General features: G+C 36.8%; 1 protein-coding gene across 1 annotated transcript in view; it reads left to right on the top strand.

Moving 5' to 3' along the window:
• Nucleotides 1-3,417: 3,417 nt before the first annotated feature.
• Nucleotides 3,418-27,256, top strand: part of ERMARD (ER membrane associated RNA degradation) — a 119,387-nt gene continuing 95,548 nt past the window's right edge. Inside the window, exons 1-4 of the mRNA XM_053710995.1 lie at nucleotides 3,418-3,618; nucleotides 4,585-4,646; nucleotides 19,087-19,255; nucleotides 21,022-21,158. Of these exons, the coding sequence (XP_053566970.1) occupies nucleotides 3,615-3,618; nucleotides 4,585-4,646; nucleotides 19,087-19,255; nucleotides 21,022-21,158 (372 nt within the window). The 5' untranslated portion in view covers nucleotides 3,418-3,614. The remainder of the gene's footprint in view (nucleotides 3,619-4,584; nucleotides 4,647-19,086; nucleotides 19,256-21,021; nucleotides 21,159-27,256) is intronic.

Here is a 27,256-nt window from a genome sequence, read left to right as displayed (position 1 = left end):
TTATACCATGACTGTCAGTTTAGCCTTTACAGTAGTTATGTTATTAGTGTAGCTAATGTAGATATTTAATTATGCATAATAACACAACTTTGTAATAAACTCATTATTTATTTTGCCCCTTTCCATTTAATTTACCTCTGAAAATTATATATTTAGTTGGAACTGAATCCTGCTGACTTTTCAGAGCTAACTCTGCATCAAATCTTTTCCTAATTGGCTTTAATACAACTGCAAAACAATTCACTTTATACTATCTTAATAGCAATGATTAGCCTTGTTGTCTGCCAACTCAAACTTATTTGGCTCCTCCAACTAAGGCGAGTGTTGGGTGCAGTTTTTCTATTGAAAGCCAATTGCAGTAATCAGGGTTTTTTTTTTTGTTAAACAAATGTTTACACTTGGCTGATATGGTATTCTGTAGGACAGTAACATAAATGACAAGGTGTTTACTGTCCCTTTAAGTTCTAACAAAACTCCCATTATAAATCCTGAGTACTTATATGTTGGGAATAGATTATTAAAATAACATGAACTGCTTTGGTCTGGTAACATCTACAGAGCTACAGGGAGTGCAGAATTATTAGGCAAATTAGTATTTTGACCACATCATCCTCTTTATGCATGTTGTCTTACTCCAAGCTGTATAGGCTCGAAAGCCTACTACCAATTAAGCATATTAGGTGATGTGCATCTCTGTAATGAGAAGTGGTGTGGTCTAATGACATCAACACCCTATATCAGGTGTGCATAATTATTAGGCAACTTCCTTTCCTTTGGCAAAATGGGTCAAAAGAAGGACTTGACAGGCTCAGAAAAGTCAAAAATAGTGAGATATCTTGCAGAGGGATGCAGCACTCTTAAAATTGCAAAGCTTCTGAAGCGTGATCATCGAACAATCAAGCGTTTCATTCAAAATAGTCAACAGGGTCGCAAGAAGCGTGTGGAAAAACCAAGGCGCAAAATAACTGCCCATGAACTGAGAAAAGTCAAGCGTGCAGCTGCCAAGATGCCACTTGCCACCAGTTTGGCCATATTTCAGAGCTGCAACATCACTGGAGTGCCCAAAAGCACAAGGTGTGCAATACTCAGAGACATGGCCAAGGTAAGAAAGGCTGAAAGACGACCACCACTGAACAAGACACACAAGCTGAAACGTCAAGACTGGGCCAAGAAATATCTCAAGACTGATTTTTCTAAGGTTTTATGGACTGATGAAATGAGAGTGAGTCTTGATGGGCCAGATGGATGGGCCCGTGGCTGGATTGGTAAAGGGGAGAGAGCTCCAGTCCGACTCAGACGCCAGCAAGGTGGAGGTGGAGTACTGGTTTGGGCTGGTATCATCAAAGATGAGCTTGTGGGGCCTTTTCGGGTTGAGGATGGAGTCAAGCTCAACTCCCAGTCCTACTGCCAGTTTCTGGAAGACACCTTCTTCAAGCAGTGGTACAGGAAGAAGTCTGCATCCTTCAAGAAAAACATGATTTTCATGCAGGACAATGCTCCATCACACGCGTCCAGGTACTCCACAGCGTGGCTGGCAAGAAAGGGTATAAAAGAAGAAAATCTAATGACATGGCCTCCTTGTTCACCTGATCTGAACCCCATTGAGAACCTGTGGTCCATCATCAAATGTGAGATTTACAAGGAGGGAAAACAGTACACCTCTCTGAACAGTGTCTGGGAGGCTGTGGTTGCTGCTGCACGCAATGTTGATGGTGAACAGATCAAAACACTGACAGAATCCATGGATGGCAGGCTTTTGAGTGTCCTTGCAAAGAAAGGTGGCTATATTGGTCACTGATTTGTTTTTGTTTTGTTTTTGAATGTCAGAAATGTATATTTGTGAATGTTGAGATGTTATATTGGTTTCACTGGTAAAAATAAATAATTGAAATGGGTATATATTTGTTTTTTGTTAAGTTGCCTAATAATTATGCACAGTAATAGTCACCTGCACACACAGATATCCCCCTAAAATAGCTAAAACTAAAAACAAACTAAAAACTACTTCCAAAAATATTCAGCTTTGATATTAATGAGTTTTTTGGGTTCATTGAGAACATGGTTGTTGTTCAATAATAAAATCAATCCTCAAAAATACAACTTGCCTAATAATTCTGCACTCCCTGTATGGTTGTGCCTCAGAATCATGTCATGTGATTACCTCTGGAGTCCCCACATTTAGAAGCCTTTATGTCTGTATCAATGTTATATTACATATAGTTGATCTGAACCATACAAATTGGGTTCCAGTATTTTAGCAGGCTGTCCACTACATTATGTACAAAAATACTGTACACTTAAAGACCCCTGTCAGCTAAATGTAAAGGGCCTTCTAGGCCTTTATGCATTAGATATACGATTAAAAAAGTGTTACACTGTTGGGCATTTTCTATTATATGTGTTACACACAACCATGTGGGATGTTTCATTATTGCTGGGTGTTTACTTCTGGCAGCCAAGGGGGTTACATCACTACTATGTACATGTGTTACTGGCAACCAAGGGGTGAAAAATACATGTGGTGGGATCAAGGGTGGGGCATGATGTTGAGCTTTTGTGGGGACATTGTGTGAACTCAGCTACTATGCATTAGGTATATTTCTTATGGAATATCCAGTCATACTCCTTTAGTATTTCCTCTTTAAAAGTGTCATCTAATTTATTCAACTTCCCAATTTACTTTTATCACCAATTTTGCTTTGTTTTCTTGGTATTCTTAGATGAAAGCTAAATCTAGGAGGTGCATATGCTAATTTCTTAGACCTTGAAGATTGCCTTTAATCTGTATGCATTTTGACCACTAGAGGGCATTAGTTCATGTGTTTCATATAGATAACATTGAGCTTGTGCACGTGAAATGACCTAGAAGTGAGCACTGATTGGCTAAAATGCAAGTCTGTCAAAAGAACTGAAATAAGGGGGCAGTCAGCAGAAGCTTAGATACAAGGTAATTACAGAGGTAAAATGTGTATTATTATAACTTTATGCAAAACTGGGGAATGGGTAATAAAGGGATTATCTTTCTTTTTAAACAACAACAATTCTGGTGTTGACTTTCCTTTTAATTGGATATCTTCTTTGTCCCATTCATCAGAATTTATATCCCCTTATAGGTTGTAATTAGCATTTCTAGTTTTTTAATGTCAAAAGTTATTATTATTTTTTTCAATTGGACTGTTTTTGACATAAAATACTCAAATGCTTTTGAGCATATTATTTTAAAACTATAATGTCTCTTAAAAAACATGCTGTTGTTAGTTTAGTACAGAGCTGATAGAGGGAACTTCAGAGTGAACTACATTAGCCAGAAGCTTTTGGACTGCTGTAGATAAAATATTCTGAACTACATTACCCAGAAGAACATGGGAAGGTAAGTGTGAATTAAGTCATATGTTGGTGCCACACGGAGGACTACAACTGAACTTAGCTTCCTTGTTTTTTTATGTGTGCATAATCAGATTTAAAAGAAGTTGTGAGTGTGCTGGTTTCTTTGCACTTTATTATTATTTTATTTTTTTAATGTAGATCAGCAGTGAGTACCTCCTTCCTTCCACTTGTTTATTTTATGAGAAGTCTGTTTGAAGCTAAATAATATACAATTATCTACTGGCCTAATGGGTAAACATAAATTAACTCTGTTTAAATAAATATATAAAATAGATCAATATATCAGGACAGCTAGATATTGCATATATGTAAATCAGAGCTATATGTTTTTCTGTGTTTGCATTATCATCATGATGTCTTTCACAGCACAGCACTCTGTACCAATCAAAATGAATCAAGCAATTAGACTAATTGGAAAACTGCTTAAAGTAACATAAAATTGGTTGCCTTTACATGTGTAATTTGTTACTGCACTGGGGTTAAACACATAATTAAGATTAGTTCTGAACTGTCAATGCACTACTAGTTCAAAGCTGAACACAGCCACTGAGCCAATCAAGGGAGGCATATGTGCTCAGTTTAGGGTCTGCATTGCATTGCTGCTCTGTACCTGACTTAATGTTTTATAGCATTTTACAAAGGTTAAAGGGACATGATTGATCATTCACATAGATCATACGATTTTAAACAACTTTCCAATTTACTTCTATTATCTAATTTGCTTAATTCTCTTGGTATCCTTTGTTGAAAAGCATATCTAAACCTGCTGCTCCGTAACTTGGAACTAGTAGCTGCTGATTGGTGGCTGAACTTGTATGTCCATTTTCATTGGCTTACAAATGTTTTCAGCTTGCTCCCCCCCCCTAAATGTAGCCACCAATCAGCAAGCGCTTACCCACGGTGCTGAGCCAAAAATGGACCGGCTCGTAAGCTTACATTCCTGCTTTTTCAAATAAAGATACCAAGAGAACAAAGATAAATTGATTATAGGAGTAAATTAGAAAGAAAGTTGCTTAATTTTGCCTGCTCTATCTGAATCACAAAAGAGAAAATTTGGGTTCAGTATCTCTTTAAGAAAAATATTTTGGCCTGCAGAACTCCTAAAATTAAATACATTGATTTTATTTTTTAGACTTTCTAATAAGCTAATTTATTTTATTATTAAAAATAAAAATGATTGACTTTTATTTTTTTTAGTGCCTATGAATGAAGAATCTCAAACTAGTATTGCATTACAGCCAGCTCAATGGGGTGACACAGTAAGTGCAATATTCTTTACTAATTTGTTCCAAACAGACAAAATATTAGTACAGTACATATATAAAGGGACGTGAAACACAAAATGTTTCTTAAAGGGACATGAAGCACAAAATGTTTCTTAAAGGGACATGAAACACAAAATGTTTCTTTCATAATCCTGATGGAGCATATGATTTTTTTTCCCTTTCATTTTCAAAGCCTTATTTCAGAAAATAAAATAGGTACACATAGTTATAGAAAAACAACGGAAGGAGCATATGATTTTTAATAACTTTCCAATTTATTTCTTTTATCAAATGTGCTTTATTCTCATGGTATCCTTTATTGAACAAACAACAATACACTACTGGAACCTAGCGGAGCACATCAGGTGAACCAATGAAAGAGCCATATATGAGCAGTTACCAATCAGCAGCTAGCTTCCAAGTAGTGCATTGCCGTTTCTGAGGCTACCTAGGTATGTTTTTCAACAAAGGGGAGAATAATGCAAATCAGATAACAGAAGTTGTGATAAATTGGAAAGTTGTTTAAAATTGCATGCTTTGTCTGAATCATGAAAGAAAAATGTGTGTTTCATGTCCCTTAAAAAACTAAAATAATAATAATGCTTTGACATCACCGTACACTCTTTTTGCTACTTTATCATTATAATTATAATTTATTTGTAAAGAGCAGCATGATTCCATATTACTCGGTATATGAATAGGGGAGCACAATGACCCTGATACATGGTAAAAAAAATAAAGAAATACAGAAACATAAAGCAGACTAAACCAAACAAATGAATACAAGAGGTGGCATCATTCCGTTATAAAGTGATATGAAACCCCCCAAAAATTATTTCATGACTCAGATAGAGAATACAATGTTAAACAAATTTCCAATTTACTTTCATGATCTAACTTGCTTAGTTCTCTTGGTATCACTTGCTTAAATGATACCTAGGTAGGCTTAGGAGCTAGCTGATAGCTGCTGATTGGTAGCTGCACATATGTCATTGGCTTACTGATGTGTTCAGTTAGCTCCCAGTAGTGCTTTGCTGCTCCTTCAACAAAGGATACCAAAAGAGTGAAGCAAATTTGATAGAAGAAAAGAAAAATGTTGGGTTCCATATCCATTTAAGCTCTCTGCTCATGCAAAATTATCAAAAAATAAATCATTTAATAAAGGATACCAAGAGAATGAAGCAAAATTGAAAATAAAAGTAAATTGAAAAGTTGTTTAAAAATGTATGTTTATCTGAATCATAAAATAAGTTTTAGGTTTCGTGTCTCTTTAAGGACATTAGGACATGGAATGTGAGCTACTAGTTTGCCAAACTATGTAGACACTGTATGGCCTCTGTACAACTAGGCACTAGAAAACATATTCATTTTAAATGCCATCATTCATGTGAAAGTTGTTACGCTCATCTTTTGGCCCATGCCTATATTTAAGAAAATTAAATGGACATGAAAACTTAAATTTTTCTTTCATGATTCAGATAAAGCATACAATTTTAAACAAATTTCCAATTTACTTATATTATCTCATTTGCTTTGCTCTCTTGGCATCCTTTGTTGAAAAGCGTAGCTAGGTAGGCTCAGGAGCTAGCTGCTGATTCGTGGTTGCAAATATGTGCCTGTTGTCATTGGTTTACTGTGTTCAGCTCCCATAGTGCATTGTAGCTCCTTCAACATAGGATACCAAGAGAATGATGCAAATGTGATAATATAAGTACATTGAAAAGATGTTTAAAAGTGCATGCCCTATCTGAATTAGGAAAAAAAGATTTTGGGTTTCATGTCCCTTTAAGTTGAAACATCTGTCTCTTTTTAAGGAAGAATTTCCACCAGATTGTATGTGGTAGAATATGGTTAGTCAATGCTTTTACTAGCTTATAATAAATCTTGCTTGTGTCTCTGCCACACTTGACTGATACTTTCAATTAAAGGGACAGTCTAGTCCAAAATAAACTTTCATAATTCAGATAGAGAATGTAATTTTTAACAATTTTCCAATTTACTTTTATCATCAATTTTGCTTTGTTCTCTTGGCATTCGTAGTTGAAAGCTAAACCTAGGAGGTTCATATGCTAATTTCTAAGCCCTTGAAGGCCGCCTCTTCTTTCAGGTCATTTTGACATTTTTCACCACTAGAGGGTGTTAGTTCATGTGTGTCATATAGATAACACTGTGCTCACGCACATGGAGTTCCAGTGAGCCAGCTCTGATCGGCTAAAATGGATGTCTGTCAAAAGAACTGAAATAAGGGGGCAGTTTGCAGAGGCTTAGATACAAGATAATCACAGAGGTAAAAAGTGTATTTATATAACTGTGTTGGTTATGCAAAACTAGGGAATGGGTAATAAAGGGATTATCTATCTTTTTAAACAATAACAATTCTGGTGTAGACTGTCCCTTTAAGAATGCTGTTTCGAATTTGGTTATTAAAGGAACAGTTTGAGATTGTACTATAACAATTTTAAAGTGAAGGTAAAGTTAATGGGTCTGCTACAAATAAATGAATATATCATGACAAATAAATAGTATGTTCATTCATCAATACTTCGATCTTTCAATATTACCTTAGATATCTTTTATAATCTGCTCCAATTCTGCTGTTTAGACAGCCAATTGATTCTTTGGCCGTTAGGCGGCCGTCAATTGACGTCATCAGGGGATGGTTAATTATGCGCATGCCCAACTATTTGTAGTTCCTACTTGCAAAGCGAGCGCGTCCACATTTAGCGCATGCGCATTAACCGGTTCAGTTGTCTGGCATAGTTTCAACCGCATCGGATCTCAACCGCATCGAATCTCATGCGCATGCGCGGTTATTAGACCCTCGATGTGCACGAGCTTAGATGACACGTATAGAGCGGGTGGGACCAATCTATACATCAAAGTATCAGAAACCCGGAAATAATGGATGGGAGGAGAATCGGATGGCAATGATAAGAAAAATGTAGGTAGATAAATACTAAATAACTAAATAACTTTATTTCTAGCATTCAAATTTTTTTTTGTTTTTCTGTCTGTGTGGGTAATTAGGGGTGGGATTATTTTCACCTGTTTGGGCCTTGCAAGCCTATAAATTTAGCACATTTACTCTGTGAGCTTGCTCTTTTAGGCTTGCTGTATTGATTCTCTGTTAAAGTAACATTGTCTGTTTAAGTATAATAGCTAACCAAGCTATTTTATAAATTATTTGCTTTGCAAGGGTTGCATTTTTATTTTAAAAAAAGGAAATAACTAAATAACTTTATTTCTAGCATTCAAATTTTTTTTTGTTTTTCTGTCTGTGTGGGTAATTAGGGGTGGGATTATTTTCACCTGTTTGGGCCTTGCAAGCCTATAAATTTAGCACATTTACTCTGTGAGCTTGCTCTTTCAGGCTTGCTGTATTGATTATCTGTAACATTGTCTGTTTAAGTATAATAGTTAGCTAACCAAGGTAGTTAGGCAAACAAGGTTTTGGGGTAACCAAGGGGAAATATATTTATTTTATACTTTTAAGTTAAACCTTTTATTAAGAATGTGTGAGAATCTCATTCAGTGTACAGCTTGCCACATGTTTGCATCACTGGAGCAGCCGCTTCTGGGATTATATGTTTGTGGCAAGTGCGAGCATATTGTCTCTTTAGAAACTCGTATTGGGGATCTGGAGGAACGAATTGCAACACTACATGAAATTCAGACACTTGAAAGGGAAATGGATAGGACTGAGCTGGTTGTTAATGGTTCCAGCAGTGGGAATGGGGAGGATTCAGATGAGGAGACTCCAGGATGTAGCTGGGTCACAGTTAGAGGGCGAAGTAAGCGGAAGAGACAGGCCAGTTCTGAGCTGGTACACCCCAATAGATTTGCAAGATTAAGTGAAGATGTTGGGGATATCAGTTCAGGGGTGGCAGTGTCAGAGAGGGCCGTGTTGCCTAGTATAGTGAACAGTCCTTTAGTTGTGGAAGAGGAGCATACTATGGTGGGCAGTCCTTCAGTCATGGAAGAGGGGCATACAAGTCAGGGCCAGAGGCAGATGTTGGTGGTAGGAGACTCTATTATAAGGAAGGTTGATAGGGTAATTTGTCATCCAGACCCTTTACATAGAACAGTTTGCTGTCTTCCAGGGGCTCGTGTTAGGCATATTGTGGAGCGTATTGATAGATTGTTAGAGGGATGCGGGTCTGATCCTGCAGTCATGGTGCATATTGGTACTAATGAAGAAATCAGTGGGAGATGGAGAGTCCTAAAAAATGACTTCAGGGAGTTAGGTAGCAAGCTTAAAGCAAGGACCTCCAAAGTAATATTTTCTGAGATATTACCAGTGCCGTGTGTTAACTCAGTAAGGCAGAAGGAGCTAAGGTCTGTTAATTCATGGCTAAAAACATGGTGTAAAAATGAGGGGTTTGACTTTTTAGAACACTGGGCTGATTTTTCACTAGGGTACAAATTGTACAGTAAGGATGGATTGCATCTGAATGACATGGGTGCAGGTGTGTTGGGGGAAAGGATGGTAGCACGTTTAGAGAACCTTTTAAACTAGGCAAAGGGGGGGAGGGTCAATTAGAACAAAATAGAACAGAGAGATCAGTGTCTGAATATGTCACTCCCTTAATATCTCAAGGAAGGGATGACTTAAGAAATGTCACATTAGAAAGTATAGAGGAAAGTACACCAAGTAGCAGCAGAAAGCACATGAAAATTAAATGTATGACAACAAATGCAAGAAGCATGACAGGTAAAATGGGGGAGCTGACGCTCTTATTTGCAGAAGAGGACTATGATGTTATCAGTATAACTGAAACTTGGTGGGATGATTCACATGACTGGGCAGTTAACTTAGAGGGGTATACATTATTTAGGAGGGACAGGAATAATAAAAGGGGTGGAGGAATCTGCATGTATATTAAACCTGACCTTAAACCTACAATAAGGGAAGATATTTATGATACAAGTGACAATGTAGAGACCCTGTGGGTTGAAATAAAGAGTGGGGGGAAAAATCCTAAAAAAATATTACTAGGAACATGCTACAAGCCTCCCAACATTAGTGACCCGGAGGAAACTCAACTACTTATCCAAATAGGTAAGGCTGCTAATAACAGTGCTGTAATTATGGGAGATTTTAACTACCCTGATATAAACTGGGCCAATGAAACTAGTAATTCAGCTAAGGGGGATAGATTTTTAAATGTTCTCAGGGATAACTTCTTGTCACAATTAATAGAGGAGCCAACTAGGAGTAAAGCTATATTGGATTTAGTGCTATCAAACAATACAGATATAATATCAAACATAGAAGTTAAAGAACATTTGGGTAACAGTGATCATAACATGGTCACATTTGAAATCTCTTTTCATATGCAGTGTTTTAAAGGCTTAACTAAGACTTTTAATTTCAAGAAAGCAAAATTCAACGATTTAAGGAAATCATTAAATAATATAAATTGGGACAATGTATTTTCTAATAAAAATACAGAGGATAAATGGATAATATTTAAAAATTTGTTAAATAAATATACATATCGATACATACCATATGGTTATAAAAATAAAAATAAAAAAACTAAGCCGTTATGGCTAAATAAAAATGTGTTAAAAGAAATTAGGAAAAAACGTAGGGCATTTAAATTATTAAAAGAAAATAGTACAGACTCAGCATACAATATTTATAAGGAATGTAACAAAGCATGCAAAAAAGCAATCAAATTAGCCAAAATTGAAAATGAAAAATTAATTGCCAAGGATTCTAAGTCTAACCCTAAAAGGTTCTTTAAGTACATAAATAGCAAAAAGTCTAAGAAGGATAATATAGGTACATTAAAATGTGTGGAGGGTAGCATGATAAATAATGACAGAGAGAAGGCTGAGGTACTAAACCAGTTTTTTTCTTCAGTATACACAAGAGAGGAACCATTGAATGATACTTTGGAACAGAATAGAACATGCCAGTCCATACCACTAACTGGGTTTTGTTTAGAGGATATCAGGAAAAAACTAAAAAATATTAAGGTAAATAAAACTCCAGGCCCAGATGGAATACACCCAAGGGTGTTAAGTGAATTTAGCACTGTTATAGACAAACCTTTACTCTTAATTTTTCAAGACTCATTATCCTCAGGCATGGTACCCCAGGATTGGCGTAAAGCTGATGTGGTGCCACTCTTCAAAAAGGGAAGCAGGGATGATCCAGGAAGCTATAGACCAGTTAGTCTGACATCAATAGTGGGGAAGATATTTGAAGGGATTATAAGGGATTATATTGATGAGCATATTCGTGTAAACAAGATTATGAGTTCTAATCAGCATGGCTTTAGGAGAAATAGATCATGTCAAACTAATCTAATTAGATTCTACGAGGAAGTAAGTAAAAATATAGATAAAGGGGAATCAGTTGATGTGATATACTTAGATTTTGCAAAGGCATTTGATACAGTGCCACATGAGAGATTAATGCACAAAATTAAGGGACTGGGAATAGCTGAAAATGTTAGCTCATGGATAAATAACTGGATAAAAGATAGGGAGCAACGAGTAGCAGTAAATGGATCATACTCAGATTGGACAAAGGTAATCAGTGGCGTCCCCCAGGGATCAGTACTGGGCCCTGTTCTTTTTAATATTTTTATAAATGACTTGGAGCAAGGATTAAATAGCGACATCTCTATTTTTGCAGATGATACTAAGTTAAGTAAGGTCATTAGGTCAGAGCAGGATGAACTCTCTTTGAAAAGGGATTTGCTAAAATTAGAACTATGGGCAAGTGAATGGAAAATGAGATTTAATACGGAAAAATGTAAGGTTCTACATTTTGGAAGTAAAAATAAGCAGGCTATGTATTTTTTAAATGGGACAAGACTTAGCCAAACACAGGAGGAAAGGGATTTGGGAGTAGTAATAGATAACAAGCTAAAGATGAGTGCACAATGCAGGGCAGCGGCTTCAAAGGCTAATAAGATACTAGCATGTATTAAAAGAGGCATTGATTCAAGGGAGGAAAGCATAATTCTGTCATTATATAAAGCCCTGGTAAGACCTCACCTTGAGTTTGGAGTGCAGTTCTGGGGACCGATTGCTAAAAAAGATATTGCAGAACTAGAAAAAGTTCAGAGAAGGGCCACAAAGCTAATAAGGGGATTGGAGAAATTAACCTATGAAGAGAGGCTAGCCAAACTGGGTCTGTTCTCTTTAGAAAAAAGGCGCTTGAGAGGTGACATGATTACTTTATATAAATATATTCAAGGCCCATATACAGAGATGGCAGAAGCTCTTTTTATTCCAAGAAAATTGGTTCTGACAAGAGGTCATAATTTAAGGTTGGAGGAAAGGAGATTTAATCTCCTGCAACGGAAACGTTTTTTCACTGTAAGAGCAATAAAATTGTGGAACTCATTACCAAAGGAGGTAGTGAATGCCAATACCATAGATACATTTAAAAATAGTCTGGATAAATTTCTGTATATAAACAAAATTCATGGATATGATTGCTAGTATTAAATGGGTCACATTTTAATGGGGTTATTTAAGCTTAACTGGAGCTTTTTGTAAGTATTTTAGATTTGTATAGGTTGAACTCGATGGACTTCAGTCTTTTTTCAACCTTATCTACTATGTTACTATGTTACTATGTAAAAATAAGTTTATTTAAAAAAAACCCATAGCGACTGCATTGGACATTGTAAAAGGATTATACATATGAATTTTTATTTAAAAAACTTTACCTTCACTTTAAGTATATGTTGTTAAAAAAGCAACAGCTTTGAAATATACTTTCAGTAATTCTGTTGTCACCTTTTCCTGTAATTTAAAGGGCTGTTATAGTAATAAAATGAAATGCTCTATTTCATTAGAGCACATTATTTTATCACTAGTGACCAGTGTGGATTTGATTTAAACCACTAGTCAGTAAGACTAGTTATATCAGTTACACCAGAAAATGACTGATTTGGTTATATAACATTAGAAATACATAGACAATTATGAAATTATTGTGAGGTGAACTATATCCAGTTTTATTCATATTTGAACAACTTTTCTGCTGTACTTTAATTGAATGAGGAAAATAAGCATTATCCTATAAATAAAAATTTCAATAGTTTCAACTAAAACCGTAACTTTATATAGCATATGCACTTTTGTATTTGCTTAAAGGGATATGAAACCCAATTTTTTTTTCTTTCAGGCCTCCCTAACAGGCCACATTTTGAGGATATCTGAACTAGAGCACAGGTTAAATAATCAGCTGATTAGTAAACCTGGTTATTTTACCTGCTCTAATCCAAGGTAATCCTAAAAACCTGACCTGTTACGGAGGCCTGAGAACAGGTTTTAAAACCAGTGAGATAGAGCATGCAATTTTAAGCAACTTTCTTATTTGCTCCTACTATCAAATTTTTTTTGTAGCCACCAATCAGCAAGCACTATCCAATGCTCTGAACCAAAAACGGGCCGGCTCCTAAGCTTACATTCCTGCTTTTTCAAATAAAGATACCTGGAGAACAAAGTAAAATAGATAATAGGAGTAAATTAAAAAGTTGCTTAAAATTGTATGCTCTATCTGAATCATGAAAGAAAAAAATGTGGGTTTCATATCCCTTTAACCCCTTAACGACCGAGGACGTGCAGGGTACGTCCTCAAAAAAAAGGCAGTTAACGCCTGAGAACGTACCCTGCACGTCCTCGGTGTGGAAAGCAGCTGGAAGCGATCCCGCTCGCTTCCAGCTGCTTTATGGTTATTGCAGTGATGCCTCGATATGGAGGCATCCTGCAATAACCTTTTTAAGCCATCCGGTGCAGAGAGAGCCACTCTGTGGCCCTCTCTGCACCGGAGATGGGTGGCTCAATGCGTTGGTGGGTGGGAGCCGGACCGGGAGGCGGGTGGCGGCCATCGATGGCCCTGGTGATGTGCAGGGGGGGCGGGATCGTGGGCGGGGATGGCCGGGGGCGTGCACGGGAGGGCGGGGGCGGGCGCGTGCACGGGGAGGGAGCGGGTGGGAACCGCTACGCTACAGAAAAGGCATTAATAAAAAATGTCAATCAAAAGTTAAAAAATGGCTAAAAAGTTTTAAAAAAAAACGATCAGCAAGGTGGTGGGGGTTTCTCTGTGTGGGGGGGAAGCTACACTACAGAAAAAAAACAAACAAACAAAAATAAAGCACTTTTTTTTTGCAAACTGGGTACTGGCAGACAGCTGCCAGTACCCAAGATGGCCCCCAATGAGGCAGAGGGGAGGGTTAGAGAGCGCTTTTGGGGGGGATCAGGGAGGTTGGGGGCTAAAGGGGGATCCTACACAGTAGCATATGTAAATATATATATATTTTTTTTTAAAAACCCTTTTATTTTAGTACTGGCAGACTTTCTGCCAGTACTTAAGATGGCAGGGACAATTGTGGGGTGGGGGAGGGAAGGGAGCTGTTAGGGAGGGATCAGGGGGTGGGATGTGTCAGGTGGGAGGCTGATCTCTACACTAAAGCTAAAATTAACCCTGCAAGCTACCTACAAACTCCCTAATTAACCCCTTCACTGCTAGCCATAATACACGTGTGAGGCGCAGCAGGATTTAGCGGCCTTCTAATTACCAGAAAGCAACGCCAAAGTCATATATGTCTGCTATTTCTGAACAAAGGGGATCCCAGACAAGTATTTACAACCATTTGTGCCATAATTGCACAAGCTGTTTGTAAATTATTTCAGTGAGAAACCGAAAATTTTTAAAAATTTAACTTTTTTTTTCAATTTGATCGCATTTGGCGGTGAAATGGTGGCATGAAATATACCAAAATGTGCCTAGATCAATACTTGGTGTTGTCTACTACACTAAAGCTAAAATTAACCCTAAAAGCTCCCTAATTAACCCCCTGCTGGGCATAATACACTTGTGGTGCGCCTAGATCAATACTTTGGGATGTCTACTAAAAAAAAATATATACATGTCAAGGGATATTCAGGGATTCCTGAAAGATATTAGTGTTCTAATGTAACTAGCGCTAATTTTGGAAAAAAGTGGTTTGGAAATAGCAAAGTGCTACTTGTATTTATGGCCCTATAACTTGCAAAAAAAGCAAAGAACATGTAAACATTGGGTATTTCTAAACTCAGGACAAAATTTAGAAACTATTTAGCATGGGTGTTTTTTGGTGGTTTTAGATATGTAACAGATTTTGGGGGTCAAAGTTAGAAAAAGTGTGTTTTTTTCAATTTTTCCTCATATTTTATAATTTTTTTTTATAGTAAATTATAAGATATGATGAAAATAATGGTATCTTTAGAAAGTCCATTTAGTGGCGAGAAAAACGGTATATAATATGTGTGGGTACAGTAAATGAGTAAGAGGAAAATTACAGCTAAACACAAACACTGCAAAAATGTAAAAATAGCCTTGGTCCCAAACGGACAGAAAATGGAAAAGTGCTGTGGTCATTAAGGGGTTAAACATCCATGGGGTCACTCACAATCTATCAGCGGTTTGCTCCCAAAATGTTTTTTTGGCTTTTCAGCCGAATTGGTTGTCTTTTTTTCCAAGTGATCACAATGCAAAATGTATCCGTGCTATAAAAACCCATAGCATTCTAGGTCAAAACATAGTCCTCTATTTATCAAGGTCTGTCGGACCTGATCCGACAGTGCGGATCAGGTCCGACAGACCTCGCTGAATACTCACAAGAGCTGCTGGTGCAACGCCGCCCCCTGCAGACTCGCGGCCAATGGGCCGCCAGCAGGGGGGTGTCAATCAACCCAATCGTACTCGATCGGGTTGATTTCCGGCGATGTCTGTCCGCCTGCTCAGAGCAGGTGGACAGGTTATGGAGCAGCGTTCTTTGTGACCGCTGCTTCATAACTGCTGTTTCTGGCAAGCTTGCAGGCTCGCCAGAAAAACGGGGCATCAAGCTCCATTCGGAGCTTGATAAATATGCCCCATAGTCACAACAGCACTTTTTACAGTGCTTGTACCAACATTATTGAACTTCTAATCCTGATTGTGCCTTTGTTAGCAGTAGTTCAATAAGGTAGGTGCAACCACTGTGACCGTGTTTAATAGTAAAGTGCGTGAATGTGTGAAATCTCGTTTGAACATCTTCTATGCAAATGCCATGTTGCAAGAGAGCAGATTTATATGTTACACTTTTAATACTGTTAAAATCTGGTATAAGAAGATATCCAAAGTCCATGTAATAGAAACCCGCATTCTTCATATTGTTATCAGATCACGCCAAACTGGAAATGGTGCTTTTACAATAAACAAATGTAAATATTGTAAAATAAAATACTTGTAAAATATTTAATAAAAATACAGTGTAGTGATTGAACAATCATACCTACTTTGACCATCATGCCTACATACAATTGGCATTCTTATGGTTTTGCAGTGGTGAGAATGGATTTGGATTGCAATAGATTCCTTTTGAAGTCACAATCACGCAATCCTGTTTTAAAGACCAGTTCTGAAGACACCTGTACTGTTAGCGATAACCCCAACAATGAGAATGTGAATTAGAATCAAACATTAACAGAAAGTGATAGCTGCATGCTATGGTCTTGATTTCACTTTTCCTGTAAAAAGCCGGAACTGTACAGGATATCACATACTCAACACTTATGTAAATATGTACCCTGGCCACAACTGAAGGACTATACAATAGCGATATATACAGCTTTAATGAATCTATACCATGCTGATAAATCTCTAAAATGTTTCCCGTGACCATTCCAGAGTGCCTTTCATACGCAGATATCCCAACTCTTCCTGAAGTTCAGGGAGTCTCCCTGATTGTAATAGCCCTCCCTGATGCCAGCAAATGGAATGCAATCTCCCTGAAACTTCAAGTGCCATGATCCATTGTGGCCCAAATCTGGAAAAGTGTTTCTTTAAGGAATGCTTTAGTTGCTGGGACATTATAGAACCCTTAAAGTATGCATCAGTAACCAAAAAAACCACTGATTCTAATAAGATAAAAACACAAATACTACCTTATTTACTACACGTAATTAAACTTCGTATTCTAAAAGATTTGAGCATTCAACAAGCGTACAATCACTGAAAAATAGGTTTGTTGTATGTGGTTGTGCAATAAAGCTACTTTTTTAATGTGACTTTAGTGGGAAGCTACTTTAATGATAAGTCTCTCTTATTTAGGGTTTCAAGGTGTCCAATATATAACTGGGAGGGGGGGTGGCGACGGCGCAGCGCAGTAGCGGGAGAAGCCACCTCCCTGAAATGAGTTTTTGCAGGTTGGGATGTCTGCATATGTGCAAAACAATATAATGATTTCAACAAGTCTTGGAATACAATGATGACCAAAAGGCCATTTTGGGGCTTTATGAATGGTCTTGAGGTGTCAAGCATCTGCGATAGATAGTTTTAAAAAATGGCCTAACATAATCTTACAGAAATTACTGGTAGGGTATGACATTATGAATGGATTAAGGGAATTAATTTACCAAAATAATTAAACATATACAATATACAGCTTCATGCTACATAATTAAAAACTAATCCATATTTTATGATGAATAACTTTTGGACTTTGGACTTTTTAGAAAACTATATTTAGATAGATTTTTTTCTACATTTTTTTTTTTTTATTAAAAAAAAATGATTTAAATAAAAAAAAAAGCAATTTCTTTTAAAAATCATTGATTGTTATCCACCCTGCTAACGACACTGCAAAGCTATGCATTTAAGGGATTAAGCACATAGTTACAGTACTGCTTGGAACCTGCAAAGCACTGCTGATTATATCAACTGTAGTTACCCCTGGGGTCTGTTGTGGGGGTTAAACAAATAGCTTTGCAGTTTTGCTAGTGATGAAATGACATTCACTAACAAATTAGAGGAAGTCATTTTATTACTGTAATGGCCCTTTAATTCTAATAATTGTAGGCTTTTCAATTCCTGTTAAAAGTGGCAGTGCAGATTCTAGATGCAACAGTGTTTTATTCTACACAGTCATTTGTGACCGAGTTATACTTTTTCCCAATTGGCCTACGCAGAGAAGGAAACCTAGTTCACATTATGGTAAAAAGACTTTTGCCATGGGTGGCAGGAGCCACGGCAAATTAAAGGTAACTTCTACACAGTTTTTTAAGCTTGTGAATGACGGTCACCTTTATTTTTAGCGCTGGTAAATCCTAGCATTTTTGAAACGCTAGGATTTACAATCACTTTGATTATAAACTTACTCACTTATTAGTTTTAAATATATTTTAACTTACCCGTATTGTGCCGCATATAGGCCGCACCCTTAATGTTTGGTGCCATTTTGAAGAAATTTAATTTTTAGAGAAAATATCTTCTCACACCTACAATACCCATAATGCAACAAAGTTCCCAAAAAGGGAGGCCCTTAAAAGCACATTAAGCCAACAAACACTGTGTGTATAATGGCTAAACAAGTCAGCCTATCATGCGTCCATAGATAAGTAAAGTACCAAAAGCTAAGTTAACCAAAAGTTAACACGCTTGACCACAAGCTGCGGAAACTTCTGTTTAACACCCGGTGCTGGATGTGTGGTTAACCGGACAACCTGGTCCCTTACGATTGTGTAATCCCCTTGAATGTAGCTGGGAGCGCTTTCTTCAGCAATAACGGACACCTCCATATTCGTCCTTCAGGTTACTCGGACTTCCGCACCGGGTAATGACGTCATCACTCAGAGGCCAATTCAGTGGGGTAGCGGTAGCGGATCATGGTTGCATCAAGGGTAGAAACAAGTGCTCACTCCTAATGGACAAGTCTGGATTCAAATGAAAAATTGCAAGGGGAGCACTCACTTGTTGTAAAACTTTACTTTTATTTCGCCAATTTAAAAACTGCTTACACAACAGTCCATAAAACTTGCATCATAGAAGCGCAATCAATAAAGATAGCTGCTATCTGCTTCGATTGGGCTTATATGATGATTGTTTTATGGACTGTTGTGTAAGCAGTTTTTACTTTGGCAAAATAAAAGTGAAGTTTTACAAGTGAGTTCTCCCTTTCAATTTTTCATTTGAATACAATACCCACAAGGCCACTGGGTGTACCGGAAGTTCGGCAGCACTGCACATGTGCAATATTGCTGATAAGCACACAAATATAGGCCGCGACCCGCATATAGGCCACACCGCAAATTTAAAGGTACAAATCAAGGGAAAAAAGTGCGGCCTATATGCGGAACAATACGATATATATATTCGTCAATAATGAAGTATTCTTTTTTTATTATTATTATTATTATTATTATTATTATTATTATTATTATGTGCAAACACATCCTATGAATCATCTTTATGTTTTCTTAGATGTCAGCATAATAACATTTATAATCCATAATTTAAAGCCAAAATCTGCATCTTGTCATTTGACTCTGATTATGTTTTAGGCCTCTTCTTTGTGAACGTAGCTGTGAATCAGCTTATTTGTTTTGATACTATATATAAGCTAAATATTTGTATAAATTGCTTTGATATTTTCTGTTGCAGGTGTTAAAAACGTTCCCTAACACCACGTGTTTGTCTAACAAGGTGCACAATATGGTCTGTAGACTTGGATTTGAAATACAATGCAGTTATGACATTGAAAGACTCTTAAGCCAAGATAATGAAGTATGCTGGATTTCACTAACAGATCATTTATCCTACAAACCCTCAGGTTGGTTCTCCATTTTTTTTTTGGTCTTTTTTTTCCCCTCAGAACATTTTCTGTCTAAAGACATTTTCAGATATACAGTACATTTTAAAACATTTTATTCACCTTTATAGAAGCATTTAATATGCAAGGAAAATAATTAAATAGTATAAAAACATATATTGCAGTTAGAGTATTTTGTATTGTACTATTGCCTGCCTATTTCTATACGTATAACTACTTGCAAAGTACTTTTGATGTAGGTTCTATGTCACACAGTATTTTGCCCAGTGTACTGTGTTTACGTAGTATCTACTTCCAGCACAGAGGCTCAGTCTTCAGTCCCACTCTCAGCTGTGACAGCAAGATCTGCAACTTGGTGGCAGATGGCGTCTTCCTTCATATGGTAAGGGAGCTCTAATCATGCTCTCTTACAATATGAAGCCAGATCGCGGATCAGGATGAAGCTTTAATCATTCCCATAGTTGCAGCTAAATCATGCACTTGCAATGAGAGGCTGGCTCAGCGTCTGGTGGATTATGCACTAGCTTACAAACAGGCAGACAGAAGTGTTTATTTGCTAAAGCACAGGTCAGTTGTGAATATGCTTAATTTAATGCAATTAATAGTTATTTCTTTTCTGAAAATATGTGAATAATCTTTTTTTTAAATTAAACATTTCCAACAAATGTTGTAAATTGTTAATTATTGAAAATACTTCACTGATCTTAAAAACAGATTCATTTTGGAATAGAAAATTACTTGAATGTCCCTTTAAACACATAGGTGTATGCAAGCAATTGTGCAGTAATACAATGTGATTTCTTATTGCAGATGTTTGACCCTTTAAAGGGACACTGAACCCAATTTTTTTCTTTCATGATTCATATAGAGCATGCAATTTTAAGCAACTTTCTAATTTACTCCTATTATCAATTTTTCTTTGTTCTCTCGCTATCTTTATTTGAAAAATAAGGCATCTAAGCTTGCTGTTAAACATTTACATGACACTTTATTACATTGATCCTTATTTTACAAAACAGTAGTATGGTAATTTTCACACAAATGGAAAGATAAAATATTTTTTGTGGTACTATATTCTGTTGCCAACATGTTATATGCATCTATAAATGCACAGAGCATGCTTAAAGGGACAGTCTACTTGATTTATTTATTGTTTAAAAAGATAAATATGCCTTTACTACCCATTTCCCAGCTTTGCATAAACAACATTGTTATATTAATATACTTTATAACCTTTAAGTTTTATTTATTTATTTATAAAATATTTTACCAGGAAGGATGCATTGAGATTTCTCTCGTTTTCAAGTATGTCCTGAACTTTCAAGTATGTCCTGAGTTTTTCAAGTTTGCCCGTTTCTAAGCCCCAGCAGGCTAACACTTATCTCAGTGCTTTTTATTAGCTTTTTAAATCTTCCACTATAGCGAGACAGTGCTAATTCATGTCTGCCATATGGATAACATTGTGCTCACTCCTGTGGTGAATGATAATGGTTATATCCAGAACCAACACTGATTGACTAAAATCAAGATTATTATTATTATCGGTTATTTGTAGAGTGCCAACAGATTCCACACTGAGACAAGGGGCAGCCTGCAGGGGCTTAGATACAGGAATTTATAGAGGTAAAAAAGTATATTAATTTAACAGTGTTGGTTATGCAGAATTGGAGAATAGATAATAAAGGGATTATCTATCTAACTTTTTTTTAAGTAGATTGTCCCTTTAAATACATCTATAGGTGTTCATTGTCCCCTCTCTTGTACAGGTCAACTAGATTTTGCAGAATGTGTGAGACAGCTGGGGCCTGTGTGTGAAGCAGTTCATCTATACCTCACTTCTCTATCTAGTGAAGTGTTTGATGTGCAGTTTCAAGGATTTTTTCAGTGGACTGATAATGCAGAGGTAGGATAACATTAAAATTATTAAAGCCACTAAAAAGCCTGATTGGTGTGCAGGTTTTTAAAAGACTACTTAGTATATTAGTAATTGAAGACTAATTTAAATATATTTTTAAAGTCCACTCATTAAAGGGACAGTCTACACCAGAAATGTTATTGTTTTAAAAGATAGATAATCCCTTTATTACCCATTCCCCAGTTTTGCATAACCAACACAGTTATATTAATATACTTTTTACCTCTGTGATTACCTTGTATCTAAGCCTCTTCTGACAGCCCCCTGATCACATGACTTTGTAATTATTATCTATTGACTTGCAGTTAGTACTTTGTTGTGCTAAATCTTAAATAACTCCACGGGCGTGAGCACACTATCATCTATATGGACATGAACTAACAGTCTCCTGTTGTGAAAAGCAAATAAAAAGGCATTTGATAAGAGGCTGTCTGTAGTGGCTTAGAAACAGGCAGACATTTAAAGGTTTAAATGGTATAAAGTATATTAATATAACAATGTTGATATAACAATGTTGGTTGTGCAAATCTGGGAAATGGGTAGTAAAGGTGTTATCTAAACAATAACAATTTAGTTGTTGAGTGTCCCTTTAAAGGAGATTGTTTGACCATCACAATTTTTCCAGTAGGAATTAGTATTGTAAATATTCAGTCAGTTTCTGAAAATTCCAGACACACTCTTGTAATTCTGTTGGATGCAGAAAACAAAACCATGTTGTCCTCAACATATTGTCCTCCTGCACAGAGGCTTTCTCTGTGTTTTCCTGTACTCATTACCAGTATCACTACTACTGACGGTGACGTAATATAATTACACTCAACATGGAAGTTCCCAGAGGTGGAAGCACTTCCTTATTGGTAATGGTGTGGGAGGCTGTTATACAGCCATTAACTCAACCCCAGTTCTAATTGGGTTGTGAGATTATATGAAAGATGCCTTTTTAAAAGAGGGTCACATGTTACTCTAGGATGAATCTAAACTACAGTAGGATAGAAATTGAGGTTTGGCTGAGCGGAAAAAGCCCTTATATCCACATGTAGGACCTTAAAGGGACAGTAAAGTTGAAATTAAAGTTTCATGAGTCAGATAGGGCATGCAGTTTTAAATAACTTTCCAATGTACTTTTATCATTAAATTTGCTTTGTTATCTTGGCATTCTTTGTTGAAAACTAAACATAGGTAGGCTCATATGCTAATTTCTAAGCCCTTGAAGGCAGCCTCCTATCTCAGTTATTCACAGTTAGATACTGCTAGTTCATGTGTGCTATTTACACTCACCTGCCCTTTTTTTAGGAACAACTTTCTAGTACCGGATTGGACCCCCTTTTGCCTTCAGAACTGCTTTAATTCTTCGTAGCATAGATTCAACAAAGTGTTGGAAACATCCCTGAGACATTTTGGTCCATATTGACATGATAGTATCACGCAGTTGCTGCAGGATTTTCGGCTGCACATCCATGATGTGAATCTCCCGTTCCACCACATCCCAAAGGTGCTCTATTGGATTGAGATCTGGTGACTGTGGAGGCCATTGGAGTACAGTGAACTTATTGTCATGTTCAAGAAACCAGTTTGAGATGGTGCATTATCCTGCTGGAAGTAGCTATCAGAAGTAGCTATCAGAAGATGGGTACACTGTAGACATAAAGGGATGGACATGGTCAGCAACAATACTCAGGTAGGCCGTGGCATTTAATCAATGCTCAAATGGTACTAAGGGGCCCAAAGTGTGCCAAGAAAATATCCCCCACACCATTACACCACCACCCTGAACCATTGATACAAGGCAGGATGAATCCATGCTTTCATGTTGTTTACGCTAAATTCTGACCCTACCATCTGAATGTTGCAGCTGAAATCCAGACTCATCAGACCAGGCAAAGTTTTTCCAATCTTCTTTTGTCCAATTTTGGTGAGCCTGTGCAAATTGTAGCCTCAGTTTCCTTTTCTTAGCTGACAGGAGTGGCACCCTGTGTGGTCTTCTGCTGCTGTAGCCCATCTGCTTCAAGGTTTGCGACGTGTTGTGCATTCAGAGATGGTATTCTGCATATCTTGGTTGTAACGAGTGGTTATTTGAGTTACTGTTGCCTTTCTATCATCTCAAACCAGTCTGCCCATTCTCTTCTGACCTCTGATATCAACATTTTCATCCACACAATTACCGCTCACTGGATATTTTCTCTTTTTCGGACCATTCTCTGTAAAGCCTAGAGATGGTTGTGCCTGAAAATCCCAGTATATCAGCAGTTTTTGAAATACTCAGACCAGCCCATCTGGTACCAACAACCATGCCACGTTCAAAGTCACTTAAATCCCGTTTCTTTCCCATTCTGATGCTCTGTTTAAACTTAAGCAAGTTGTTTTCATCACCTCTAGATGCCTAAATGCATTGAGTTGCTGCCATGTAATTGGCTGATTAGCAATTTGTGTTACCAAGCAATTGAACAGGTGTACCTAATAAAGTGGCCAGTGAGTGTAGATAAAATTGTGCTCACTCCCACAGAGTTATATATGAGTCAACACTAATTAGCTAAAATGCAAGTCTATCAAAAGAACTGAAATAAGGGGCAGTCTGCAGAGGCTTAGATACAAGGTAATCACAGATATAAAAAGTGTATTAATATAACTGTGTGGATTATGCAAAACTGGGGAATGGGTAATAAAGGGATTGTCTATCTTTTTAAACAATAACATTTTTGGAGTACCCTGCCCCTTTAAGCCCCTTTATTGAGTAAGGAATCACTTGTCCATCTAGGATAATAGTGATCACTTGCGCTACTGGACACCAGGGGGTGTTCCAAGGAGAGGGAAGAGGGCTATTATGAAAATATTTAAAACTGACTGTACCAAATTTATAATCATGCCACAAGCACAGAATCTGTTTATTAGCCTAACAAAAATGATTATGTATAGTGAAAATATGAAAATAAACTCTTTAAAGGGATGCTAAATACATATCATGCAGCTCCCTCTAGTTATGAGGTGCTGCCATTTTGGAACTTAGGTTGCACTTCAGGTATCTGAAGGAGAGTTACTGCTCATGTGCAAACACCTCAGCATGGAATGCAGTGAAAGCTAGATTTCAACATGGCAGCACCCATGACTAGAGGTAGGTAGGAAGTAACCTCAATATTATGCTTATAAAATATATTTAGTGTTTAAAGGGACACTAAACCCAAAAAAATTCTTTCATGATTCAGGTAGAGAATACAATTTTAAATAACATTCCAATTGACTTCTATTATCTAATTTGCTTCATTTTTTAGATATATTTTGTTGAAGAAATAGAAATGTACATGTGTGAGCCAATCACACGAGGCATCTATGTGCATCCACCAATCAGCAGCTACTGTGCATAACTAGATATGCTTTTCAGCAAAGAATATCAAGAGAATGAAGCTAATTAGATATTAGAAGTACATTAGAAAGTTGTTTAAAATCACATGCTCTTTCTAAATCATAAAATAAAAAATTTGGGTTTCATGTCCCTTTAATGTCCCTTTAACCTGACCTATATGCCTTCACAAATAAGACTTAAAGGGACACTGTACCCAAAAATTTCTTTCGTGATTCAGATTGAGCATGAAATTTTAAGCAACTTTCTAATTTACTCCTATTTTAAAATTTTCTTCATTCTCTTGGTATCTTTATTCGAAAATGCAAGAATGTAAGTTTAGATGCCGGCCCATTTTTGGTGAACAACCTGGGTTGTTCTTGCTGATTGGTGGATAAATTTATCCACCAATAAAAAAGTGCTGTCCAGAGTACTGAAACCAAAAAAAAAGCTTAGATGCCTTCTTTTTCATATAATGATAGCAAGAGAACAAAGAAAAATTGATAATAGGAGTAAATTAGAAAGTTGATTAAAATTGCATGCTCTTTCCGAATTACAAAAGAAAAAATTTGGGTTCAGTGTCCCTTTTAAAGAGACATAAAACTCAATTTCTTTATTTCATGATTCCGACAGACCATACATTTTTTTTTTTTTTTTAGAATCAAAGTTTTTTATTGAGGTATACCAGATATACAAGAGTAACATTCAATAAACATTATACATAGAATTGAAACACGTCACCTCTGAGGTTGTGTCAAACCATAAATCTCTAGCTTAACAGGAAGTAATCACATTCTGGCATTACCTCTTTTTTGTTTTGTTTCCTATGTTACAACACAGAAAGAAGAAAAGAACCATTCACAGTTACAATATCCAAAACAACTTGTATATCCTATAGTATGGTACACTGAATACAATATAAAGATGTATTTGGATTCTATGTAAATAAAAAAAAGGGATATAAGAAAGACTTATAACTATGTATTAACAATTGCGGATAAACACCGCTTATTTGTTCACTTACAATAAGGGTGAACAGTAGCTAAAGGTAAGGGCGGAGGGGCGGAGCACTAAGTTATATCGGAGCTAACGAGTATCCCAGGTTATTATCATGATGTCTGCTCTCTAGAAGAATACTTAAGTGGAAACCTGATAAAAAGTCCCTGGGCCTTTGTGTATAGAAAGAATACGATTATATTCTGGATCAGTTACTCTCAGTGAGGGGTATTAGGATGTCTGTTCTATGAGATATAGGACAGACGGTAGCATACATGGTATAAGATGAAATATAGGGGGCTTCTAGATAAGCTCCTCTCCGGGGGAGATGCCACCTAAGGGCGATGAGGGGAAAGGGAGTAGGGGTATGACCCGCAGGCAACCAGTACCGGCGGGAAAGGGAGGAGAGGAGCCTAGCAGTAATAAATGATGTGTTCTAGTAATGAGGTGGTGCTGTGTCTGAAGCTATATATCTACTATATCAGGGTTTGTCGGGTATGACAACTATGTACATGTTAAGACCTATTAAAGCTATGGCAAACTGTCTCGGCCGCTGACAGTCCGCTCGTGCATCATAGGGAGATAGTACAGGGAGCCCCAAAGGATAACCATAATGAAATAGATATAGAGAAATAGTCTTAACTGATTCCCAGGGATTAAACATCTCTTCATGAATGACAAAATCAGACATCACACATCGACCCCATTCTCCAAGCGTATACAGTTTTGACATCAAACTTATAATTAAACAAACACTACCTAGAAAAAAAAAAAAAATACATTGGAAATGTTAACTCCCTATTCCTCTGCTCACTCAGAGAGAAAATGGAGCCATGCCTGCTGTGAAGAATCTCTATATGGCAACCTGCAAAGGACTAGAAAATAAATACACATCACAGTAGGTAAATTAGTATACACGTTACATAAGTTTACCTCATAGCCCTCACTCTTTTATGGAATAACTAAATTATCTCGCTTAGCTAGGACTGATTGTAGTAGCAGAAACACTGCATAAGCTGCATCTAATATATCGACCGCTTTAAAGTAGAGGACTGGTAAAATAACAGTTTATGTATACATTACTAGAGTTATACAAGGGGTAAGCATGCATGATTGTTATGTACGTCAAAATATAATAATATAATACAGGTTTATAACCATTTTAGCTAAGAAAGTGATTTGGTCATTCATACTAATAAAAAAGTAAGATGCTCTAATTAAGGGGTAAAGCTAAGGTTTTCAATATGAAGCTTTAAGGCACTCAAAACTATATAAATGACAACTGCCACTGCCAAGGGAAATTCCTATGTTATAGACGCATAGGAAGGACGATTTAATCCGTCTACTCTGAGATATATTGACTCTTTCAGGTATAAAGAGGAGCAAGTTAATATTAGTTATTATCCGCAAAAATTTTTACTCCATCTAGCCTCAGATATTACCTTAAGGGGAAATGTGTACTGAAGGGGATAACACTAACAGTATTAGATATATATTCTGTAGGAGGATAAAACTAAATCTCTGCTGATAATTTAGTAAAATGTAGTAAAATTTAGTAAAATGTCATTACTGAGTCTGCTCGATCAAGATATAGCTCCTAATAGAGTAGAATACACTGTCTTTCAGAAAAATGGCCCTCCACTTCACTCCCATGACATGTAAATCTGAGGGAACTCTTAGTAAGGAGCCAACAATAGGCCCACGGTTAGTGTGCTAGGGGTAAAGTAGGAAGGAACAGTTCCATAGCAACTAGGAA

The sequence above is a fragment of the Bombina bombina genome, chromosome 4, assembly GCF_027579735.1.
Source record: "Bombina bombina isolate aBomBom1 chromosome 4, aBomBom1.pri, whole genome shotgun sequence".
In the NCBI taxonomy this organism is placed as follows: Eukaryota; Metazoa; Chordata; class Amphibia; order Anura; family Bombinatoridae; genus Bombina; species Bombina bombina.
The sequence above is the reverse complement of the archived record's forward strand: the minus strand, read 5'-3'. Positions and strand labels throughout refer to the sequence as shown.